The following is a 23,442-nucleotide window of genomic DNA, read 5'->3' as shown; positions in this document are numbered from 1 at the left end:
AAATTTTAAACGTCTATCTGTTACCGTTATTAATATTGGACTAAAAAAAGAAACGTTTATTGTATGGGGACCACCCGTTATATTTTAATTTTCGGTATTTATTGTTATAGCGACAACAGAAATACATAATTTGTGCAAATTTCAGCTTCCTAGCTGTGACGGTGTGATACAACCTGAACAGACAGCGCGGAGGCTTAGTTTGCGGAACCCTTAAAAGTATTGCTTAACGGATATTATATTTTTATTGACAACTTTTACAATTGTAAGAAAGGCTTCTAAAGAAAGATCTTAAATTTTTTTGTAAATAGACCGTAATACCGCTTTTGTTAAGGTATTTTTTCGGACATCAGACAGGCCGCATAAACTGCATAAAAATTAAAAAGAATTATCAACAATCAACGTCAACTTTACGTCTTATCAAAGTGCAGTTTACCTCTCAACTTACAAACCCAGTTTCTTTCAAGTTGTTTTTTAATGTTATCAAATAATATAACACTAGGTAGAAATCACACGAATCCACATGAAGAATTAGGTATTGCTGTGATAGAAATAATAAAAAAACGTAAGTAGTATGACATATAATTGTGATTTAACTCACTTTTTAAATTTCAAATCCAACATTCGTCCTTCCTTTATCTTTCCTTTTAAATGAAATTTTATGTAGGTACCTAAATACGTACGTTTTTACGTAGTCAGTACTTACATATTACATATAGAGAACATCAATATAGATAAAATAGCAGAATCAAGTAAGAAACCTTATATTCTATAGAAATATAGTCGAAGTAAATTGACCATCGTCGATCTTTTACAGAAAATAAGATATGAAAAACGAAACAACATATACCTAAGTAATATAATTTAAGTTCTTTATTGGTTAATATGCTGAACGTAACGTAAGTAAGTACTTTCAAAATTACTCTTAAGTAGGACTTCTCACTTCCTAATAAAAAAATTGTGGACAACAATCTTTGTCAATTGATTACAGGTATTAATCAGCACTGTGCTCCATATGAATGGAAAAAATGTATTAAGAAAATATCAAATGAAATTTCTCATTAAGAATGTGTCATGTCAAAATCAGGTTTCCCAAACCTCGTTCGCCGGCAGGTTTGCACAGGCGCCGCAAAAGCCACATGGCAATTCCCGACATTCACGAATTTGCACAGAGCTCGCAAAAAGCGTCCGTTCTCAGAAAGACTATTGTCGGGCGTTATTACAACTCGCAATTTTGCCAAACTCGCGTCCCCTTTATGTAACCCAAAAATAATACAAAAGGAATTTTACACACCCAAATTTCCACTCTCCTGCGTTTAATAATAGAGAATAGTTTCGTATACAGAAACAAGATACCAAGGGATCAATGATAAACCCTCGAAACATTTCGCTCCGGGTGTCCCGTTTCCATTTCAAACAAATAAGCGCTTCTACGCTTTCAACATTTCCTTTCATCGAAATATTGTTATTTTTAAAGCGCTGATTGCTTCACTAGGTGGAGGCTCAGTAAAGGTGTTTGCCAGGCCGACTGATTTTTCAGCTTCATTGTTAACCGATCCTTTTTCTTTACCTCCATAATTAGAAAGCCCGTATTAGTTATTTTTATTTACAATGCATGCATGCATTGCATGGGATTTTTTGGGTACCTTTTTTTAAACTTATAAGTATTTGCTTTTGTCGGAGATCGTAAAAATTATTTATGGTCTTAGTCCGTTATGCTGTGCTTACCTATATGGTGAATAATTATGTAAAATGATGAGTTGTATTTTTTGTCTTCGTCACATTTTCTATACTTAAATCTGATCTTTTAATTACCTACATACATATTACATTACATTTTTTAAATGATTATTTAGAAATAGCGGTATCTGATATATTATGCCAGTACTAAGGTAAGGTAAAGACTACATTTTTTTTTACATTGCAAGTCGTTTTATGCAAACTTGTCGGTTTGCTTTAATATTTGACCTAACATTTTGTCTGAATCCCCCTCACAGCGTTCCTATTTACAGTCACCTTGTATATTTTCTTCGTCAGCCTAATTTCAGTCATCATGATTATCATTCTACATGATCATACCTACCATCTTTGTATTCCCTGTTTTGTTACTGTCACTAGTTATGTCTTCTTTCACATCACAGCGCATTCCTTAACCACGCACAGTTCTTTCAGTCACCAAATTTTACACCAATAATAATCTTTAACGCTCTGATTTTCCCCGCGTTATGTATGGTTTCATGTCTCCAGCACACACTTCTTTCATTCCCATAGGTATATTTACTCCCATTTATTAGTGTTGGCACCACAATGCTTCCATACAGCGCCAGATGGATCTTTTTGGGCGACTTCTGTATGAAATGCTCCATTCACCATGTTCCCCGCATCCACTCTCCTTTTGCACTCTTTCAAATCAACGTGTGCAAATGTATTAATATGCCTGAGTACTTAAGTGCCTCGTTTATTTTCTTCAAACGTAACATTAACCCAATATCTAGGTTAGGTCAAGAGAACCCGATGATAGACAGGGATCACTTTAATGTGACTTCACTATTTCGTCAAAGATGGACGTAACTCTCTTCTCCAAAGAAGACGTCCAAATCGGGATAATCGCCAAGATCATGATTGTCATCTCCAGGCCTATCAAAGGGCACCAGCTTCAAATTATGACAAAATTAAGCGCCATTTTTCAGCTTTCGATGAAAACTCAATCAGCGAAAACCTCTCTCTTAATTGCGTATTCCCAGTTGCATCCTCCACTCTCGAGGTAACAATTGTGTCTAACTGTAATTAACCACCCATTAGTCACGTTGGAGCATCTCGGAGCCATGGGATCCAAATCGAATCCAAATTATTTCATAATAAGTATTACTGTGTGGTTTTGCCGTGTGGTTCCCGGCACCAATACAAAAAGAATAGGACCACTCCATCTCTTTCCCATGGATGTCGTAAAAGGCGACTAAGGGATAGGCTTACAAACTTGGGATTCTTTTCTAGGCGATGGGCTAGCAACCTGTCACTATTTGAATCTCAATTCTATCATTAAGCCAAATAGCTGAACGTGGCCATTCAGTCTTTTCAAGACTGTTGGCTCTGTCTACCCCGCAAGGGATATAAACGTGACCATATGTATGTATGTATAAGTATTAGGTACTTTACTTTGTTTAACATTTCATAGCGTATCTATAAGTATACCTAATACTTCAAATTCTTTATCGTCATCTAAATTCATTTCAATTTATTTTAAGCTTTTAATTAATACCTAACACCCATACCTTTGTCTGCCGACCAATTTGCATAACGATTTTTAAGATTTCGATTCGAATCCTCGCTTGTTTAGGCAGGTATCCCATTAATTTGATCCTATGAAAGATATGTATTTTCAAACATAAATTAAGTTTCTTATAATGATTTATATTATCTAATGCACGGCTGAATTTTAATAAGTAGGTACCTAGGTACTGCGCAGTTACGTAGCTTCAATTTTCACAGAATAGATTGGAAATCGATATAATTTTGCCAAAGTAGAAGATCTCGTAGGTAAACAAATTAAATTATAACTCCGAATTCTAGAGTAAATAAGATGATCAAATAGGTAAGTCTCTTTAAAAGTAACGATGTGGAAAAAAAATAAATAAAATAAAAAATATAACAATGAAACCTTTAGGCGACTAAAATGTAGACATGATCTCATATGGATTAGATTCCCCTGAGAAGGTCAGACGGGAGTCACTCCATATAAAAACCTGACTGACCCTAATCCAAAATCATGTTCAAAGGAGCACTCGCGGGCTTTTTCCTCAGGCGGTAACTGGTAACCGGGACTAACTAGATGGAAGAAGAAATAAGTCTCTTGAACATGCAAAATGATTGCTTCTCAAAGGAATCCAAGAAGAGATACAGCATACCTAGTAGAACAAGACAATAGGTTATTATAAAACAAATATAATTTTACAAGCTCCCCGCTTTCTCTAGCGTTGCCAGGCGTCCGGATAAAGCCGGATATAGGTAGGCTTCTAAATTGCGTGTCCGACCAAAATGAACCGGTGACCGGCCCGTCCGGCTTTAGTAAGGCTTTTTACATAAGTATCGCAAACGAATTTTTTTCCGAACGTGGCCAAGCGCAGGGACGTGATTGAAAGAAAAGTTTGATTTGACATACAATTTTTTATATTAATTGTCAAAAACTTAAATGTTTAATTGACAAAAAATGAATTGAAATTCTGAGGCGATATCCTCAATATTTAAGGGTGTTCGGCGTTTTTACCCAAATGTCAGGTCAGACTCACAACCCTAGCATACCAAATTCTTCTTGAAATCTTATTCACGACACAGTTTCTTAAGTAGTAGAAGTCGACTACAGACTACAATTATAGTATCTAGGTACTCATGAATAAAGTGCATCGCTACGTAAGCATCCCGAGAAATTGGTGTCGGTACGTAGTTAGTAGGTAATCCATAAAAATATTTATACGCAAGCACGTTTTTATTTTGCACAAAATCCTGCTGTCATCTTGTATATTTTTAATTCAAGTAGCATTGCTTTGCATTATATTGGTTTTCATCAACTTTTCTTTCTTTCCACCTAAAATAAGAAACATATAGGTACCTACCTACATAACATTTAACATAAACTTCTTTTTTCATCTACTGTATTTATTCCACTGTCTTTGCTTCTATAATGTCAACCTAAAATAAGAGACTGTTACAAATTTCCCAAGTCATTAATTCTTCCGCCAAAGGCAGGGGTAAGATAACAATCTAAGCCGTGAACGGTCAGCAATCCACTTTTTACCCCAAACGACATCGCCTCGAAAAATAACAAAAAGACACGAGGTTCGAACGCTCGACTTTTTACAGTTAATAACGGTCTCATTTTTGTGTAGTACCTATAATTTTTTGGACATCTTGGACTTTTGCCTCCAAATCTCCCCTAGGTCTACAAAGATAAATTTAATTTATTTACCTACTCGTTTCAACATACTTATACGTATTTATCCCTTACGGGACAGAGAGAGTCCATAGAGCCAACCATGCCTAAAAAATACTAATGAAACGCCATGCTTAGCAGTCGTCAAACGATTTTCGATTTTTTTAAAAACCTGATTTAGGTACCACAATCGATAGTGGTCATAAGCGCACCCCAGGCTTTACTCCGAGAGGTCGCTACCGGGAATATGTCAGGCGGATGATAAAGTACTTATTATTTTTTCTTAATTAAGCTAGATGAAATAATTTTAAAGTAAATACAATGATAAGTAAGTAAGTACTTAATTACCATTTTTTCCTAAACTAAAAGGCATCGCCATATTCATCACAACGTTGAATATCTAACTACTACAGCCACTACACCATCTTTAAATAGTCCTTCGCAGAATCGCTAACGCTATACTAGGCCTTCCTACTTACTTGTTTTTCTTATTCTTTATTCTGTGAACAGAGGTTTAAATACTCATTTTCGTACTCACCTGTCCTCTTCGTGTCGTACTGAAAATCGTCTCTTAGAGTATCCGCCATCTGTTTCTGGTTTTGCCTTCATTTCACATGTAAAGATTTTCTAACCTACGATTCTTCTATTAGGTGCACGAAAGTAAAACTGTATTTGAACACGACCTTTCATCATTTTCAGTAGGTATACCTAGGTACTAGAAACGAAAATGATTCATAAAAATCTTTAAGTTTGCGTGTGTGTTTTATTACAGTTACCTCAGTTCCTACTCATCAGCCTAAAATTTTCTTCATCTACACTAATATTATAAGGAGGAAAACTTTGTTTGTTTGTTTGTTTGGTTGTAATGAATAGGCTCAAAAACTACTGTACCGATTTTAAAAATTCTTTCACCATTCGAAAGCTACATTATCCACGAGTAACATAGACTATATTTTATTTTGGAAAAAATAGGGTTCCGTAATATATTTGGATTTTTCGGACACAAACTGAAAAATTCAACCAAAAAGTTACTACTACTACTATTTTGCGTACGCTGCCTAAACTACAAAAGATAGAACCATACAATGTTTTAATTAATTGTAGATCTTATAAATATCTACAAAAAAGTCTGCGACACACTATACCTATCTATGTCGAGTGAGGCACAACAACCACATTTTTATTTAAAAATCTTGATTTTTTTTGGTCTATATTTAAACGCGTTTTTTTTTACTCATGCTATTAATCCTTATCAAAATAAATAATTTCATCAATAAGTACAGTTTATGTAGGTAATATTTGGTCTTTGAATGATTTAAATTGGACGTTTGGTTTTGAAGTTGTGATGAAATTAAAATATTACGATTTCTGCTGCACGGCCCGTTGCGAAGTGAGCAAGCCTTAGTTAGCCGCTTTGCGGGCGGTCCTTTAGTTAGTTCTAATAGAGATATATTTAGTATCGGCTGTGCATCCGTGCGAAGCCGGGGCGGGTCGCTAGTAATCCATAAATTACTTAAGCAATTACGGTATCGTAGAATAAGGCACTTATGAAAAAATGCTCAATAAATAGTAGTAATAACGCGTAAGTAAAAATTATTTAGATATAAAATATTTATCTATTTATTAATGAGTCTTCTCAAATATGAAGAAAATACGGAGTCGGTTGAATATGAGTTTTTTTCTTTAAGTTAAAAATAAAATGACAGGCTCAAAAGTAACCTAGCCAAATGTATTAAGTAACAACAAAAAATGGAGTGCAGTTATAATCATAACAGGAACATGAACAAGTCGAAAGCCTCTTTGTTCCCAACTTCGGTATTTTACTCAACTAAATAACTTTTTGCGACAGATTCTAACTTTCTTTTCTTATAAAAAAATATACTTATGAATCACGCTGCCATCATTCTGATGTACCTAAGTCAAAAAATACCCTCTTACGGTTCCTTTAAACCTTAGAAGGTACTCTTACTTTAAACTAGGAAGCGAATACTCTTTGTTATTACGGTCATTAACTACTTATTGTTCTATATTATTCTACTAGAGGAGAAGGTGGAATTGTGGCCCCCTACTTTATTTTTGAGGGTTTATAAAAAAAAAAAGTACCTAGAAACTGGAAACATATTTTATTGGGCTCTTTGATCATTTGTTTATGCATATTTTACTATGAAAAAAATTAAATTAGTACCGGATAATAAGAAATAATATTTTTTCTTAAATAATCAAATTTGGCATAATGAGATCAAGTGATGGTTATGTGGCACCCTGGGGGGGTCATAATAAATATATTGCACAATTGGAACCTAACGGCAAAAATCACAAATATAATGTCGCCTTCTGGTCCTGCACAGAGTCTATGAGCCCATAATTCGCAACTCTGACACTGTATCCATTGCGCACCAGGTCTGTCATTCGAAATCGATAAATTAGTCTTACATGTAATGTGAGCAATTTGAGGGGGTCGCATTACAAATATTGAGATAATCAAAACAAGTATACCTAACATATTTATAAAATGCTTAAATTTCATAAATACCTTTGAAATCTCGCAGAAAAATGTTCAATGAATAAAACGTGCAGACACAAAAACACAAATTCAATAGTTTTCAATTTTTACGCAATTAAAATCATCGCAGTTAAAAAGTTTTCCCACAAACGTGTTTCGAATAATTCTAATGACGAATAAACGGGGCGACATCTGAGGGATTTGATGGGTGCTAAATATTGCTATTACAACGAGGATTTAGAACCACCGAAAATTTGCTAGGTGGCGTTATTAGAAAATAGTAATATCAATGGGGGCCAAAATACACGGGAGGGCCGCAATTGCACCTTTTCCTCTATAATATAAAGAAGGATTATAATTCTTATACTTATCCGTATTAAAATGTCCGATTCCGATGTCAAACGATTGTCAAAGGCCTTGCCAAATAACCTCGACCATGTACTTACTCGTAACTACCATGACTCTTTTCAAAATTATGCACATTAGTTTGAATACTAACCGATGCTCTTACGATGAGGGAAAACGTCGTGAGCAAAACCTGTACATTCAGGCTATTGGGTGTGTAACGGACTCACCCAATCCAGGATCCATGGTCAAAGGCATATCCCGGGCTCCTTTCCTGTGCTACCGGGACTAAAACCAGGAGGAAGAAGAAGCGTACACTAAATCTAAAGCTTACTATTTAAGGAACAAAGTTGCCAAATTAAAGATATTTATAATTATACTTAGGTAAATAGCATTTCCCGCGGTTTCGCTCGGCACAATGATTATAGACTATCTCGCGGGAACATAACTAGATTTCTTTTTGCGGATGAAAGATGTCCTTTCTTAGTTTGTTACCTCTTCATGCTCTGTCCACTCAACCAATATTGTATCTTTGCATAGTAAGAACCTAGTAGGAATTATATCGAAGTTGAAATTTTTCCCTTGGAAGAAGTTATACAAATTTCAAAAAAATGTGGTGATCTGCGATGACCGTATTCGGTAAATCAATTTGTTTAATGACACAAATCGATTTAAAACCCTTCATTATTGTGCCGGTTACCTAAGTAATGTCTAACGCAGCAGTCGCCACGCGTTTGCTGGCCTGGTTCACTCATTTCGTGAAGTACTTAGTTCCTAACTCACCCACATTTCAAGTTTCTTAATCTTCCCAATTTGCTTCAAGTGAATTAAAATAGTTTTATCACTAACACCGAAGCCTGAAGCTAATTCGGACGTGATTTTCGATGGATCCGCTTCCACAATAGCCTTTAATTCATCAGTATCAACTAAAAGAAAAGATTGGAACCAAAAATGCACTGTGTTTTCTTTTACGTCACGACCGCCATACACATCATTAACCTTTAGAGCCGTTTCCGCAGCACTGGTGCCACGGTGGAACTTGTATTCGTTTCAAGTTTTCCATTTTGTAAACTGAGTGACGCAAACTGAAAAATCAGAAGAAAAAAACAAATGAATAACGAAACTCAAATGTGTAAATACCTAGCTGTATAAATATGTTTTTTTTTCCTAAAATTCCTAACCAAAGTGGAGAAATTTGTGATTAATATACTTTTAGGGGCTTTTCTGGGAAAAGGAGAGCTGCGTGTCTACCAGGCATAACAAATCCATAACATACATAAGTGACCGTGACAATATATATGTGTGGCCTGAATTGATTGCGTTAACGATCGTTGCGTGTGCGCTTGTAGCATACCTACCATTGCCGTTGCGGCTATTAATAGATGTTGTTGCTTTTTTAGCTGATAATAGGTCCTAATTCCTACTTCTAGCCACTTGGCCTTTAAACTTAAAACCTACTCTTACACAAAGGACACAAATCTTTGTTTTTCTTGCCACGAATACCTATCTAAATCTACCTACGATTACTTATCTATTCAGAACATCGTGTTCACATTACCTAGGTACTCGAAAAAGTTATAAAACGCAAGAAGATATAGTACTTAATCCAGCGCCCATACATCAAACGTGAAGGCTCAGAAATAAAACGAGCCGATATCTGGCGAACGCGTCGTGTCGACGCAAGCTGTATCTATTTATCGCCCCATATCTCTCCCTACAACAAAGGCAACAAATAAATAATAATGCCGCGCCCGGATCCAGACCCTTCGACGACGCTGGTAATCCAAAATGTCCGTTTATTTTTCTATATGAGGCTCGGCGCAGAAAAAACAACGAGATCGACCGATCGGGCTTGAGAGAAAGGGACGGGAGATACGCTGCGACTAGACAGTGCGGGCGGGGCGCCGCGTCTCCACTTGCTATTGGCCGGCGCCACGCATCGCCCGCCGCCTGTGCTTACCGACGAATCGCAAGCTCTTTTATCACACCCTTCCCGCACCCCGCATAGCCCAAAATACCGACCTTTCACGAATGCCGACCCGATTCGATACGACCGAAAATGCCTTAGTTACTTCACGCGCGCAGTGTTGACTAGTCGCTTTCGCGGCCGGCGCTCTGAAAATATAAGTAATTGAGTTTTGTGCCACTTGAAATAGTGCTCACTTTCTTGGATGAGGAGTTTTTGCTAGCAGTGACTATTGATCTACTCTGCCCATAAATACAGGTAATTGCTCTTATCACATCAGAATATACAAATGTAGTTATGAAAATACTAGTTCTGTTCAGAAAATATCGTTTTTCAAAAGAAATCGTGAAATAAACATAGTATTATAGCACCGGATGATCGAACGTAAAAGCGGTGTCCTCGTAATCAACGTAGGCCGGTCGGTGTGGCAACGTCGCTCGTAAATAATAGGGTATCGGTCTTTCTCTCGCAGCTGGCGCAGAACGGCAACGCCGCACTCGTAGCTATCGTGCCTCCACAACTCCCGCCGCCGCCGCGCTGCGCCGCTGCGGGAATCGCCGACCCGAGCGAGACGCATTTACTGGCGAACACAACCGACGCAATATACCTACCTAACTTTTCATACAAAGCGCATGAAGTTTTGTAAATTTTGCAGATTTCATTCTTCTTTGGAACAAATTGAATTGCAATCATATTGCGGTCATTAGTCGTTTTTATTACTAATTATGGTGTTATCCATATATTACTTCATATGTATAAATAGGTACATAATAATCTTAGTATATAGATAAAATAAATTAACATAGGCGTATTATAATACAAATGTTAACAATTTATCCATAAAAGATTTTCCCCGACAGTCATTTGCTAGCTATAACACTGAACAGTTTGTTGAAAATAAAATTTGTTTACAGATAGGTATCGAGCGGGTGTTTGAGTACGCGTGGCGCTCTCTATCGGCATTCGACGGTACGAACGCGCGGGGCGTGCGGAGTCTGCGGGGGGTGTACTTCGTCCCCCTACTTCAGTTTGGCTGTGACACTTTGGAGTGAGGACGTGCTGCAGTTTGCCGAGTAAAAGGATAGTTCGCGCGGCAACTTTGAACAGTGACAGTGACCAAAGTGTGAATTGTGATAGAGAATGTGTACCGGATTGCAGTGCGCAAAATATTGGATGCAGTGAAAAGGATAACACTAATTGGATTGCGGTGTTTTTGGATTGAATTTGGATTTTTTTAACCACCACCAAACTGGGGATGCATAAGATGGAGCTCGGCGACAGCGTGTACGCCGCTGAGCGTATTATGAAAAAGAGAATTAGAAAGGTAAGCTTTATTTAATTTGAATTCGCGGTGGATGCTGACGTTACGAAATTGCATGCATTTGAGATCACATGTCAGCCGCGGATTTTATTTGCACGCTTTATTGTGAACGGCTGTCGCAACTGCGATCGCTTGTTTTGCTTGCACCGAATATCAAAACACGCTGTATAAATAATATGCATTGCTCAACGTGATTGTAGTTTAGAATTTTGTGAATTAATCCGTCCATTGTGGCGCTGGCAGCTGGTAACTAGTAAGGGTTTTTGGGTTCCTTTTTACGCTTCGTTCCTCTCTTATTATTATCAAGGCTCCCCTACACGGTCTGTTGAGAAGTTGAGGTACTGGGGTCACGATGAGAAAGTGAATAACATGAATGTGCTTCCCTTCTTAAGATTACATTAGGTTTTTGATAATAAACAAGTTTGGCACTATACACATTTGTGAGGGGAAGCCTTGATATTGTCATATGCCTGTTTTTGCATTGCTTGACTGGACACTTGAAGTGTTGGTACTAACTTGTTTTGCATGAAATAACAGATGGAGCTCAACATTACATATCTTCTCGCATGTTGGTGTTGTGTTTTTTCGTTCAGCTTATTTTACCACTGACTGGGGGCATGGGTGTCTTTGGTTATTTGCTGAGTTTAAATCAAGTTTATCAAAGATATCTTAATGAAAGGTAAGTGTAGATCAAGATGTAAATATTACGTTGTTTTGTCAACACTATAAGCAAAGTGTTATCTAATTAGATTACAGTTTCCAATCTGTCACTGTGAATATCTATGGAAAGCGCTTTCTCCAATATTGAATGTCTTGTGGCTGGAATTGCAATCACACCCAAATTGATGACAATATGAAAGTTTTTTAAAATCATTACATCTTTCTCCTGGCGTTCTAAAAATTGTAAATAGTACCTTTATGGTAAATTAAATAACATAATTAAGGGCATTACATTATCAATTGACTGAAATTACATTAACATGTGTTATTATCAGATGTTACAATTACAAAACTTTGGATTTTTTAAGTATGATTACCTATGAACCTACATGTTTCTTACGTAAATTTTAAACAATAATTTTTGCATTTAACATCATACCTATAAAAAGTTAATTTCAGATACTTTTTAGTTACTCCCTTAGTGTTGAACATCTATCAATTTCGCAAAATAAATTAAAATACATACATACATATGGTCACGACTATATCCCTTGCGAGGTAGACAGAGCCAATAGCTTTGAAAAGTCTGAATGGCCACGTTCAGCTATTTGGTTTAATGATAGAATTGAGATTCAAATAGTTACAGGTTGTTAGCCCATAGCCTAAAAGAGAATCACAAATTTGTAAGCCTATCCCTTAGTCGCCTTGAACGACATCCATGGGCAAGATGGAGTGGTCCTATTCTTTTTTTGTATTGGTGCCGGGAACCACACGGTGCAATTAAAATTCTGTCAGTTATTCTATTAATATACTTGTTACAAACAAAGATTCTATTCTAATCTAGTAGAAAATGTAAAATTAATTTCAATGAAGCTGAAATCCAATCGTTTTTTCAAACCATTACAAATTTCTAATGATTCCCAAAATAATTGCTTAACAAAGCCAATAATACCTATAATCGCATACGATTTAATTAGTCATCTTTTATATACTTACCTCTATTTCATGCATATATCACGGCTTTTAGACAGAATCATTAATTAATCTAGGTAAATGAGGAAATTAAGCATCAAAGATAGTGACAGATTACTAGCTATCCATCGCTCAAAAGTAGAATCGCAAGTTTAAAAGTCATCACTATTCAAAATGGCTCTTTTAAACACGACTGAGTCTTGGAATTGAAATATTTATTTACCTAGTAACTTATATTCAAGAAAATTGTAAATTATATGCTTTAAAAAAATTTTGAAAGTAAATTGTAGAGTTAAAAATGCAGATTTGTTAAAAGCTTGTTATATTTTAAAATTGTAGACCAAAAATGTCTAAGTGTCTATTGCCTTCCACTAGCGCCGTGTCAAAATCAGAAAACTATTAATGACGTTAAAATCTTAGCCACCAAAATCTAACTTAAATTGTATGAACATAAAGTCTAATTCTATTTGCTCTTATTCATCTTGTTATCAGGCGGCATGGCCCACACAAACTCATTTTTGTCTAAAAACGAACTTAATCCTTATTACATTGTAGTAAAGCTCATATTTCATTAACAACAATATTCGAAGTTGTAAACTCCTACATAGCTCTGTGGCCCTGGTATCTCGGCGAGAACGCGCCAGTATTCGGCTTCGACCAAAAGGCCGTCTAGTGCGCATGCTCCCCGCCATAACCGCCAGCCAATCAGCGTCCAGCACTCCGTCTGATGGGCAAAATATCTTGCAACGTGTAAGAAAACAAAACATTAAATAATAGATTCCTTTCATGCATTAACTTATTTGTTAAAAACTTTGTTAGACTTCTACAGGATTTATTAATTTCGATTTTTATATTGTGACTATTGAGGGTTCGTTCTTTCCCCTACTTTTTAAACAGTCAACTTACTACATAGTTCAAGGATTATTGTTTAGATGGCGCTGTTCATAAATTTATACTGGGGATAAAAATCCCATAATATTCGTATTTTTTTCTAGGTCTAGGTAGGATAAATTGATAATATGGCAGATATGTAGTATTTTAAACTTTTGAAGTTAAAACAATTGTCATGTCAGTTTGGTTTCCCAGGGTGAGCTGTTTCTTATGACAAATTTATTTTACATTGGAATGGAATGAAGAATATTTCCACAAAACTTGAGGTTTTTTAGACAAATTCAAATTGCCAAACATAATTTTTTTGTTCTAGTCTTCAATAAATTACTTTTTTTAACTTTTGTGGAATTAATCTTGACGACTTAACGGTGTAATCGTAAAGTAGTATTGAGTTTAAGTAGTATTGATTCTACTCTTTACACGAACTTGCGTAGGTACTGTTAAATAGCTATCTATCTAATTAAGCATGCCATTTCATTTAGGTAACGGTTTTCTCCAATCCTTAAAAAAAGTCCGTTATCTCGGTTCACGATGAATAACTGATAATTTGAAACGATCACTCTATAATGTGCACTCGGAAGCGACACAAAAAGACCAAATTTTCTATAAATAATCGCCTGACAATGCCGTGCCGTAATTTTATCCATCCCTATATCGGAATGGAATAAAAAACGACCCCGAGAACAAGAAAATCGATTGAGTTGGCTCGTTCCCTTTTTATTTTATTTATGCCGATCTCGGTGTTTCAAAGGACGTTGTAGATTTTTTGTTTGCAACAAGTAATAGGTATTTGAACTTTTTGGTAAGAGGACTGAAATTTTTAAGAAAATATTTTATCCGCCTTTTAGGCTCCTCTCTAATGCGCGCTATAAATTTATATACCTACCTAGGTAAGGTTCCTTGAAGGTATATGTGCTTTCTCCTTCACAATTACCAAAATCATATAAATGATTTAAAATTTTGATGATTGCTTATATTTTTTCTATTAAAATCACTTTATTGAATCTAATCATAGTGTGCCAGAAAGGATGTATGGTTGGTTGTACGTACATAAATTAATAGTTCAAAATAAGCTGTGAAAATCATTATGTAGGCATTAACCACAACATTAGGTAATTGTTCGTATTTATTAAAATAAATTAGGTAAATAGGTAGGTATACCACATACCTACCTTCAATTTTAACTTTTTACATTTAATCATTAAAATAAAATGAAGATATTCTATAGACGTCGCTGTTGAAAAACGATACCATTATTATAACTAGGGGCCTTATATATTAACTCGGCGCATAGGTACACGGCCACCCCTCTGATATAAAAACTTTCTTACATAAAGTCCCCCTACCTATATTTAGAAAGCATACTTAATCGCATACGCGTTCACTTGAATATAAAAGTGGTGAATGGGGAAACGTCATATGGGAGCCCCTGCAATTAAAACCAAGGCTGCATTGTCTGGCTCTCGCGTTCCGTTACTAGTTTTATCGACAAAAGTCACACAGCAAAAGCGATTAACACAAAGCAAATATACAATCTTATAACTGTTGTACTGAATTCATTTTAGAACTCTATTCCTTGAAGGTGTTCGAAGCTTGATATTTTTATCGCACTACCGATCTTTACAGCTCCTATTTCTCACAACATGGACACCGTTAGGTACAGGATGCTACAAAAACGCAAGAACCGTCGGCACTCAGGACTGCGGCGTCATTAAAATAATGCGCTTGCCGGCTCTCCGGCACAGCGGCCGTAATGCCCCACGCATTATTATGTAAATGCAAAACGAAAAGGAAAGTACGGTGGTTTTGTGCCTTATCTGATTACAGATAAGGTTCGTAATTAGTAAAAGATATGACGGGGACGGCGCCCAGGTGAGATGTTCCCACGTGATATCATCTCTAATTGTTAACGTCGAAAAAGTCGCGTGTTTTAATTACCTATATTATACCTATAATATCTTCGACAAAGCATGATTTTTTATTGAATAATTGATAAGACATTAAAGATCATTGAGGTTTTTAAAATAATTCATCCAGGTAGCTTATTATATCCAAATATAAATGCCAATATCTACATAAAACATAATTATGACCGTAATTCAATTAATGTAGGTTTTTCATTACACAGTGAATTTAAAATATACAATCAACATAAAGACAAGCGAGCGAGCGAGCTCAACATTTTTTTCGTCTAATACTTAATACTGATATAATCCATTTATCCGGGAATATTTTGATAACAATATTAATATAAAATATGACCTCTGGCAAGTGCAGTGTTTGTACATTGTTAAATCCTCCAAACAAAGGAATGTAATCAGGCCGTGTTATGAAGGGTACCTACTGACAAGGGTTCCCTGGAACCCCTATTCTATATCCCAAGCATTTTTGTCGCGTCTCCCCGGTAACACGGTCCCGCCGAATGATCCCTACTAATTGAGTTATAGCTTATTTATGTTTCGATTTGTACTAAAAATATAAAAGCCACTGTCATATTTTTGAAATCACCGAAAATATTTTGTATCTACTTGCAAAGTTAAAAGGAACATTAAGATTGTTGAATGGAGTAAGCAGAATTTTACACTGCTATTATGCTGCTGCTTAATTGCAGATAGTGAAAATAATCCCTGATCTTTTTTACGTTTAAGTCATACTTTTACCTACTATTTTTCTTTTGTGCTTCGTTAATATTTATTTGAATAACATCTCCTAAAGGTACAGAATCCAATAAAAATGTATGTATGGATCTAGCTGTTATTGTTACGTGAATACAAAAGAACGCCAACACCGCAAATTGGAGAAAAATGCTGATTCGTACTCGGAAATCACACCGGCTTGTGTTGTTTGTACACCGACCGACCGCAAGTGGCGGCCGAGGGTCGCAGCCCCTCACACGAGGGCGCTTACCTTGCCCGATAGCTTAATTTGATCAAATATCACCAAATACCTATCGGTTCAACCGGTTCTACAGGTTTCAATTCAACGCTACAAAAAGATTTGAATCTATGAATATTGATGAATGACGAAATAATGTGCGGTGGGGAGTGTCAAATTTTTTTCGTAAAATTTTAGAGACTTGTAGATTTATTTTTGTAAATTAAAAGATCTTATACACGAAGCCATTTAGAAGTTAGATGGAGCAAATAAACTAAGTAGAAAACTGTGAATATGGTGATAAGATACGATTCCTTACACGTGGTCATTTTAACTATCTGTGAAAGGCAATAAGATAAAAATCCTACAATTTTAATTATATTTAAGCCTGTAATTTGGTTGACAGTGTCACCAAATTTATTGGATCATCACATTATAGTAAAGCTCTTTTGCATTGCCGCTATTACAAAAGTCACTACACCTTAGTCGACCTTGTTCCCTAAATCTCCTTACTACTTGACTTTTTAAAACACTTAGCTGCTAGGTATAGCATAGGTGTATTATTTTTCATAAATAGTTTCGCATTTTAATTACAGTAAATCAATTAAAAATGGAAATTGAGGACAATTTAGACACACTTTACATGCCGAGATTCATAAATTCATTTCTACAGTTATCATCAAACTGGTAAATATAAAATGTGATATTATACTCATTTGTAGCTGTTGTTTAAATTATTTTGTTAAACACATGCAATCATTGCCGCAGTTGCGGAGCGACTGCCGGTGCCGTCTGGCTGCGCTGCGCCACCAGTAGCATGACGTTGCCGGCCGGCGATTGTTGCTTACCTTTTCTCACATATCGGTTTGCTGTTCGCACACAGTATTTGAACTTGCCTACTTCTGAGCGTTTCTGGTCTCCTGGTAAATGAGTTACGAAAGAATACGCGCGATATTCGGCAGGGTTGGAATAAAAACTGCTCAATGCATCTTTCTCTATTGTAGGTATATTGATACTCCTGTTGTTTACAGTTTTTACCACAAAAATCAAAATATTGCAATTTTTTTACCTACAATGAAACGATTTTACCTGTTCTTCTTTAATAAATTTGTATCAGAATGGATCAGATCTTTCTTTATATTTAATTTTTAACCTTTATAGATAGATGATTTCATTTTGCCAGTCAAACCGTAATAAATTTGTAAAATTTTGTAAGCAAACCTATTCTTAATTTGTCTAGAAATCGACGTCTGAATACTAATAGGTTACGTAGGTGCATAACAAACAGATACTGATAGACATGTCACGTCCGCTACCATGGAGGTCTGAACGTGGACGGAATAATCACCACATATCCCTTGCTGCAGGCAGGCGGTGCGTGAATTACGTCATTAGAATTACCTCTAATGAACTGCTTCTTTTAAATTTCCATTATCTTTCTTTCTTTTTTATCATATATATTTAACGGGGGTTATACATAGCAGAGTATAATTCTATACTTATACTTATGAAAATTGCACAGATTATTTCTAATTAGCTCGTGTCAAAATCAACAAGCAACGAAATATTAATGGAAGAGAAGCGGCGTCATTATTGCTCCGATCGCCCGGGGCCCAGGGCCCGAGATTCCTAGCGTTTTATGCCTCCCCTGCTCTTCCGATTTATCTGACACCCTTTTAACGCCTCGGAGGGTCTCTCCCAGACTACGAAATTAAACGATACAATTGAATTATAAACGAATTTACACCCTCTGATGTTATAATATTGAGCTTGTTGTCGCTTGCTGCGATTCTGGAATTATTATGGGCCTTTTTATTGAATATTCATATTTATTAGATTCAAAGTCAAGTGCCTTCTCCATTTATACAATTAGGGATAAATGAAAGTCTTGATTGTATTGAATAGCCTTTTTTAACGTGGAAACTTAAGCACTTTCATAAAATTTGTCAGTTTCACTTCTGAACTAATAAATTCTGAGGTAGGCCTACTTAACCTTAGAACAAAAGCTATACAGTTACGATTATAATTTTTGACGCCTTTTAGTTCACAATCAATGAGTACATAAACCGATTGGAATTTAAAATTAAAAATGCATTTATTATTGTTTCCAACCAACACCCAAGTTACTTTCAGCAACCTAAAGCCCAATATAAAATGACGATAAGACGATATCGGTCAATTATGGCGACAGACGTGTCATCAATTTACCTGCCATATCACGTAACGATCACAATCATTACATGCTAGAAGCTGAAGTGAAAGAATGAAATCCGAATCCTATCTCCAACAAACTTCTAGTACCCTAGTAAGTTCACACTGCTCTGACCTAATATTGGCATTGTGACAGATGACGATGATCAGAAACAGTGTGCGAACTTGGATTTCTCCGTCGACTGTCTGAATAATGTAGTATAACAATGGAGCTCCAAGACGTTTCTACCGCCCTGGTACTTGCCGGATGCATCAAGTGCCATATTGGAGCGGCGGGCCGTGACAAGGACGGCTGCGTTAATGAGTATCCAAACCAAAGCATCGTTCGTGAGTGCACGCGTCACGCTTTCCTCACTTATGACAATGCACCCGACGGTCTCGGTCACGCACTATGATTTATGGTGTCCAATAACCCCCGCTCAATTAGAGACAGGTATTCCTAATCGTGCTCTTTCTAATGATATCTTCGTCACCGTGAATGATTCGTGGATATCTATTTATGGACTACTTACAGTTTTATTAAAACGTCAGATGATGTATAAGTACTCGTATAATACTTATCTATGATAATTAACTAATAAATGGTTATCAAGTTTAAACGTCGCTACAAAATTCTTCCATAGGAAGTGGACAGATTCGCAAGTGGACAGATTCTTGATCAATAACTGCAATAGGACAGCTGAAAATAATTTTCTTAGACCATTCCCTAAATTACAACATAAACAAAAATTTATTAAGCCCGGAAATTACCAACCAAGATCATTTTTTTGCCAAATCTTCGGGTTGGATAATCTAGAGACCTTGTAATAAATCCGGTCCATTACCGAAGTAAGAATCTCTTTAAAACTAAACCTACAGGCGCTTTACGGAAATTTCACAGTGACTACACTCCGTTCAGGCAATTTGAGAGGATTCGTGTTTAAACGCTTGATCGGTCCCGTGGGCGAGGCGGCCTCCGAGCCGTGCCATTAATCTCCCCTGCCCCCCTGCCACCTCGTTCCCCTGACCGGGACCACCGGAGAAAATCCGGAAAGCGGTGCGGCTCTAGAGCAATTTGTGACAGCTTGATAGATGGGGAAATGTGTGGCAGGGAAATGACGCTGTATTGCAATTTGTGGTCTGATACTTATTGTATTACTCGATTAAAGTTTGAATCTAAGTGTAAACTCCTTAAGCGTGATCTTCGTACGTACAAATTTTTATTGAAGGATTTCTACGGCACTGTATAAAGAGACGAAAGAGGAAAGTACTTGAGACTGTTTTTGTTATGTAGAGAATTTTATGTTTATTAATAACTAAATCAATTTTGCGTTAAATCAATAATTACTATAAAAGGTAATATATAACACTAAAGCGTTCAATTTAATAACAGTAAAAATGGTAGGCTTAAATAAATATCTAGGTAGTGTATGTTTGTTTTTTTTTTTATGTAAGTTTCGTGACTGCATCAAAGATAAATAAGCTGCCTCGGTGTTCTAGTTCAAACCAAATCGAATTGAATAAAATTAAACCATACTTAATTGACAAAACCGCTTGCCGTTCCAATGTTGGTTTTGCTATATACTGTACGGGTTTCATGTTGTACCCATTATTAAAACAATGACTATTACCTATTGTAGTTAGAATTTAAATGTCCAAAATGATATGCAATAAATAAACTGAAATCTAGTGGTGAAGGCGTTCATGCTTTCCAACAATTATTTTCAGCCTACTTTTATTTAATAGCCTGGTTATCTGAAATTAAAAAGAATCCCGAATTTGTAAATAAATCGTAAGACTTATGTTAAGCTATGAGGTTTAGTTCGCCATCTAAGTTTTTAAACGTACCTATTCGATCTAACCTTTGTGGTGTTTTTCGTCCAGAAAGTAGAGCTACTATTTTAGTGTCCAAACGGTGCCATAAAAAAATCAAAATCTAGACGAAAATTATTACACAACAAAGAACACGAATTATATAATCAAAAAACAAGATACTAAAGATAAAAAAACAATTGAAAGTATCATAAAGATATATTACTGCACCAAGGGTTAGCATTTTCAACCATTACAAATTAAGTATATCCATGCAAAAGGTTTAGCCGTAAAAGAAGAAGCACTCCGCAAATATCCAATATTAATTAATTAATTTGAAAGATAAAGCTGATAGCCTAACTAATTAAAATTAAATTGTATACTAATCCAGTCCAAATAGTTTACAGCCTAATTAAACCTAAGGCGTAACTATCCTTATTTTACAACAATAATCTTCTCAACCGAATTCTGTTCCTGTCTCAATTGTCTAGCAAAGACTGAAAGGGCACGTTTAACTTTTTATACCTTAATGATGGAATTGATATTAAAACAGTGAGTAACAGGTTGTTAAAACATCGACCACAAGAAGAGTCGCAACTACTTAGGTAATCGCTACTTCGTAAATATAGATGTTTTCTGATCGACCGTCCAATGCCGTCCACTTAAAATCCTTTCCTGTATAGATCTTTTTACGAATTTGATCTTTCTTCCACTATCTAGCTAGTTTTAGATTATATTTGTTTTTATTTCTAAGTAAGAAAATGACCGAACTTTGAAGTATTATTGGTAGGTTTTACGTATTTGCGATGTGACTAATCTTATCTTCAATGTAACGTAGCAATTTCTTTTGTTGATAACGTGTTTAGCGACAGTAATCTATTTATTTTAAGTAATAATAATTAACTTTGTAAGTTCTAAACTCCTTTTCCAGAGTGGTTTAAAAATCGTGGCTTCATTGATGTTATGACTGGTTTATTATGCTACAGTTAACCTCTGTTAACTGATTTATTGTCTGGTTAATCTCTAACTTTGAATATGCGGGTGTTTGTAATTGACTCGGATCGAAACAGAGTTACGGGCAAAAACTTTTTGATTTCTAGAAATAGGACTTATCTTAGTATACTTATTTAGAAGCTTATCTTGTTGTTACATTCTTTTGTGAACGGTTCTTATTTCCTTAAAAGAAGGTAAATACTTACCTCTTCCTTCTCTTTGCGTGTGGAAAATGTACCTCAATGCTGAGGGTCGTACCTACCACCCATCACTTTTTTTCGCACGATCTTCCTCCATCTACCTATCTGTCTCTGGCAGTGCGGAGAGGCTGGTGGAATCTAAAGTAGAGATGCGGATCTGATCGGCTCTACTCTTTTCTTTCCGGAGGTCTTTCCCATTCACTTTTCGGGTCACAGTAGCCTTTCTATGTTGTTTCTATCTTTCCTTAAATTCAATGATAAGGTAACCTACTTAGTATTCAAAATCTACTTTGCTTTTTATAGAATTATTACAACTTAAAACCACAAAATTACAGATCAACTAGCTTCAAATTCATATAATATTTTCCACGTAAGAGGAATTAACAGTACCTACCTACACATAGTTGTAAATATAGAGCGTTTTGAAATTCCTGAATAATAAAGCATGATGCACGGGGTCTTCGCGAGATCGGTCATGGGCAAGCTTTTCATAAGAGAGACAAATAGGAGCGGAAAAGACCCATTGATGCCCTAGAGATATCGTGCTGGAGACGGATGTTGCGTATATCGTAGACCAAGCGGAAATGACTCCATACCTACTTGATAAACTGGGCATTAAGACCCGTCTGAGTACCATAGTCAACACCAAAATCATACGCTATATTGGTCACGTAACGCGTCGTGAGGACACCGTGGGAGACCTGGTGATGCAGGGTAGAGTGGATGAAGTCAAGTCTCCGGAAATATCTCTTCTTCGTTGTGCTGACCAGATAATAGCCCTAGCCACGATTCAATCAATGAGAAGGCCCGGCCAGCTTCTGTTCAAAATAAGTGGTGAGAAACAGTGCTGCGCGCCTACAAGTAACACGCCTGACCACGACTGCTTAGTCAAGAGCATTTGACAAAGATAAAAAGGTGCACATGGTGGCATTAGTCTGAGAAGCCCTATAAGGACGTACAATCAGGCAATTGGATATGTTACCATGATCCAATATGTTAAATTACTCTGCAAATGTTGTGTTTAAGTCAGACGGGAGGCGCTTTGTCTCATATTCTTACTAACATAATTAAGGATAGAAGTTAATGGCGTACCCTGAGCTCCTTTGCCAAGTGGTGAGGACACAGCCAGAAGGATGAAAATGATTCTTTGTTGTCAATTAAAGACGCTTTATAAAGTAAAATCAAACATTTGGAACATCAGAATGTTCCAAATAGTTTCTGCTGTTCTTTCAGCTGTATTTATTTGATTCTTCCCGCAAACGACGAATGGCTGTGTCCGCAATAATATTGAGATTAGTATTAATCCATTTAATTATTCCCGCGCTAATTACAGTCAATTTCCGATCGTTGCTAATTGGCGTCTTTGCATCCGAGCATCGGTCCGCCCATGGCGCGATTACAACCATCAAATCTGCTATCTTCACTACAGAGCCGCCTCGAAGTAAATAGAGCTTTGCGTGTAGGACAGAAGGGCTAAGTTTCGTGCACTGATATCTTGGTAGGTTGGAACGCGAAGGCGGGGGTGGAGTGAGACGAAGCGGGGGTGTGGTACCTCTCCCTTCGCCCCGCCTGCCCCGCTAGGCGTCCAATCGTGGCGCGACAGCCGCACAACTTCACCTTGCCCACACGTCCCAACGGATCCTTTTTTTTTTAATGTTAATGCCTTTGTTTGGTTTCTGACTTTGGTTTGAGTTTGTATTTATGAATACAATGCAATTGATGGCAATTAATATATGATATGTCCATCTGCGTGGGTATTATTTTTTTGGTCCATATCAGTTTAACACCTTT

The 23,442-nt window shown here is 36.4% G+C and overlaps 1 protein-coding gene across 4 annotated transcripts in view; it reads left to right on the top strand.

Annotated features, from left to right (window-relative positions):
- Positions 1–9,862: 9,862 nt before the first annotated feature.
- The window catches only part of LOC106139964 (polycomb group protein Pc), a 97,180-nt gene continuing 83,600 nt past the window's right edge, over positions 9,863–23,442 (top strand). For 2 of the 4 annotated variants that reach the window (XR_009656899.1, XM_060944323.1), the window contains exons 1-2: positions 9,863–9,996; positions 10,657–11,062. Coding sequence is in view for 3 of the 4 variants with exons in the window: in XM_060944323.1 (XP_060800306.1) it covers positions 10,994–11,062 (69 nt within the window). In the remaining variant the exon portion in view is untranslated. Of the gene's footprint in view, positions 9,997–10,484; positions 10,502–10,652; positions 11,063–23,442 lie in introns of those variants that run through there. The other 2 variants (XM_060944324.1, XM_060944325.1) reach the window with 2 other exon arrangements.

The sequence above is a fragment of the Amyelois transitella genome, chromosome 5 (genome assembly GCF_032362555.1).
Source record: "Amyelois transitella isolate CPQ chromosome 5, ilAmyTran1.1, whole genome shotgun sequence".
NCBI classification, from domain to species: Eukaryota; Metazoa; Arthropoda; class Insecta; order Lepidoptera; family Pyralidae; genus Amyelois; species Amyelois transitella.
The sequence above is the reverse complement of the archived record's forward strand: the minus strand, read 5'-3'. Positions and strand labels throughout refer to the sequence as shown.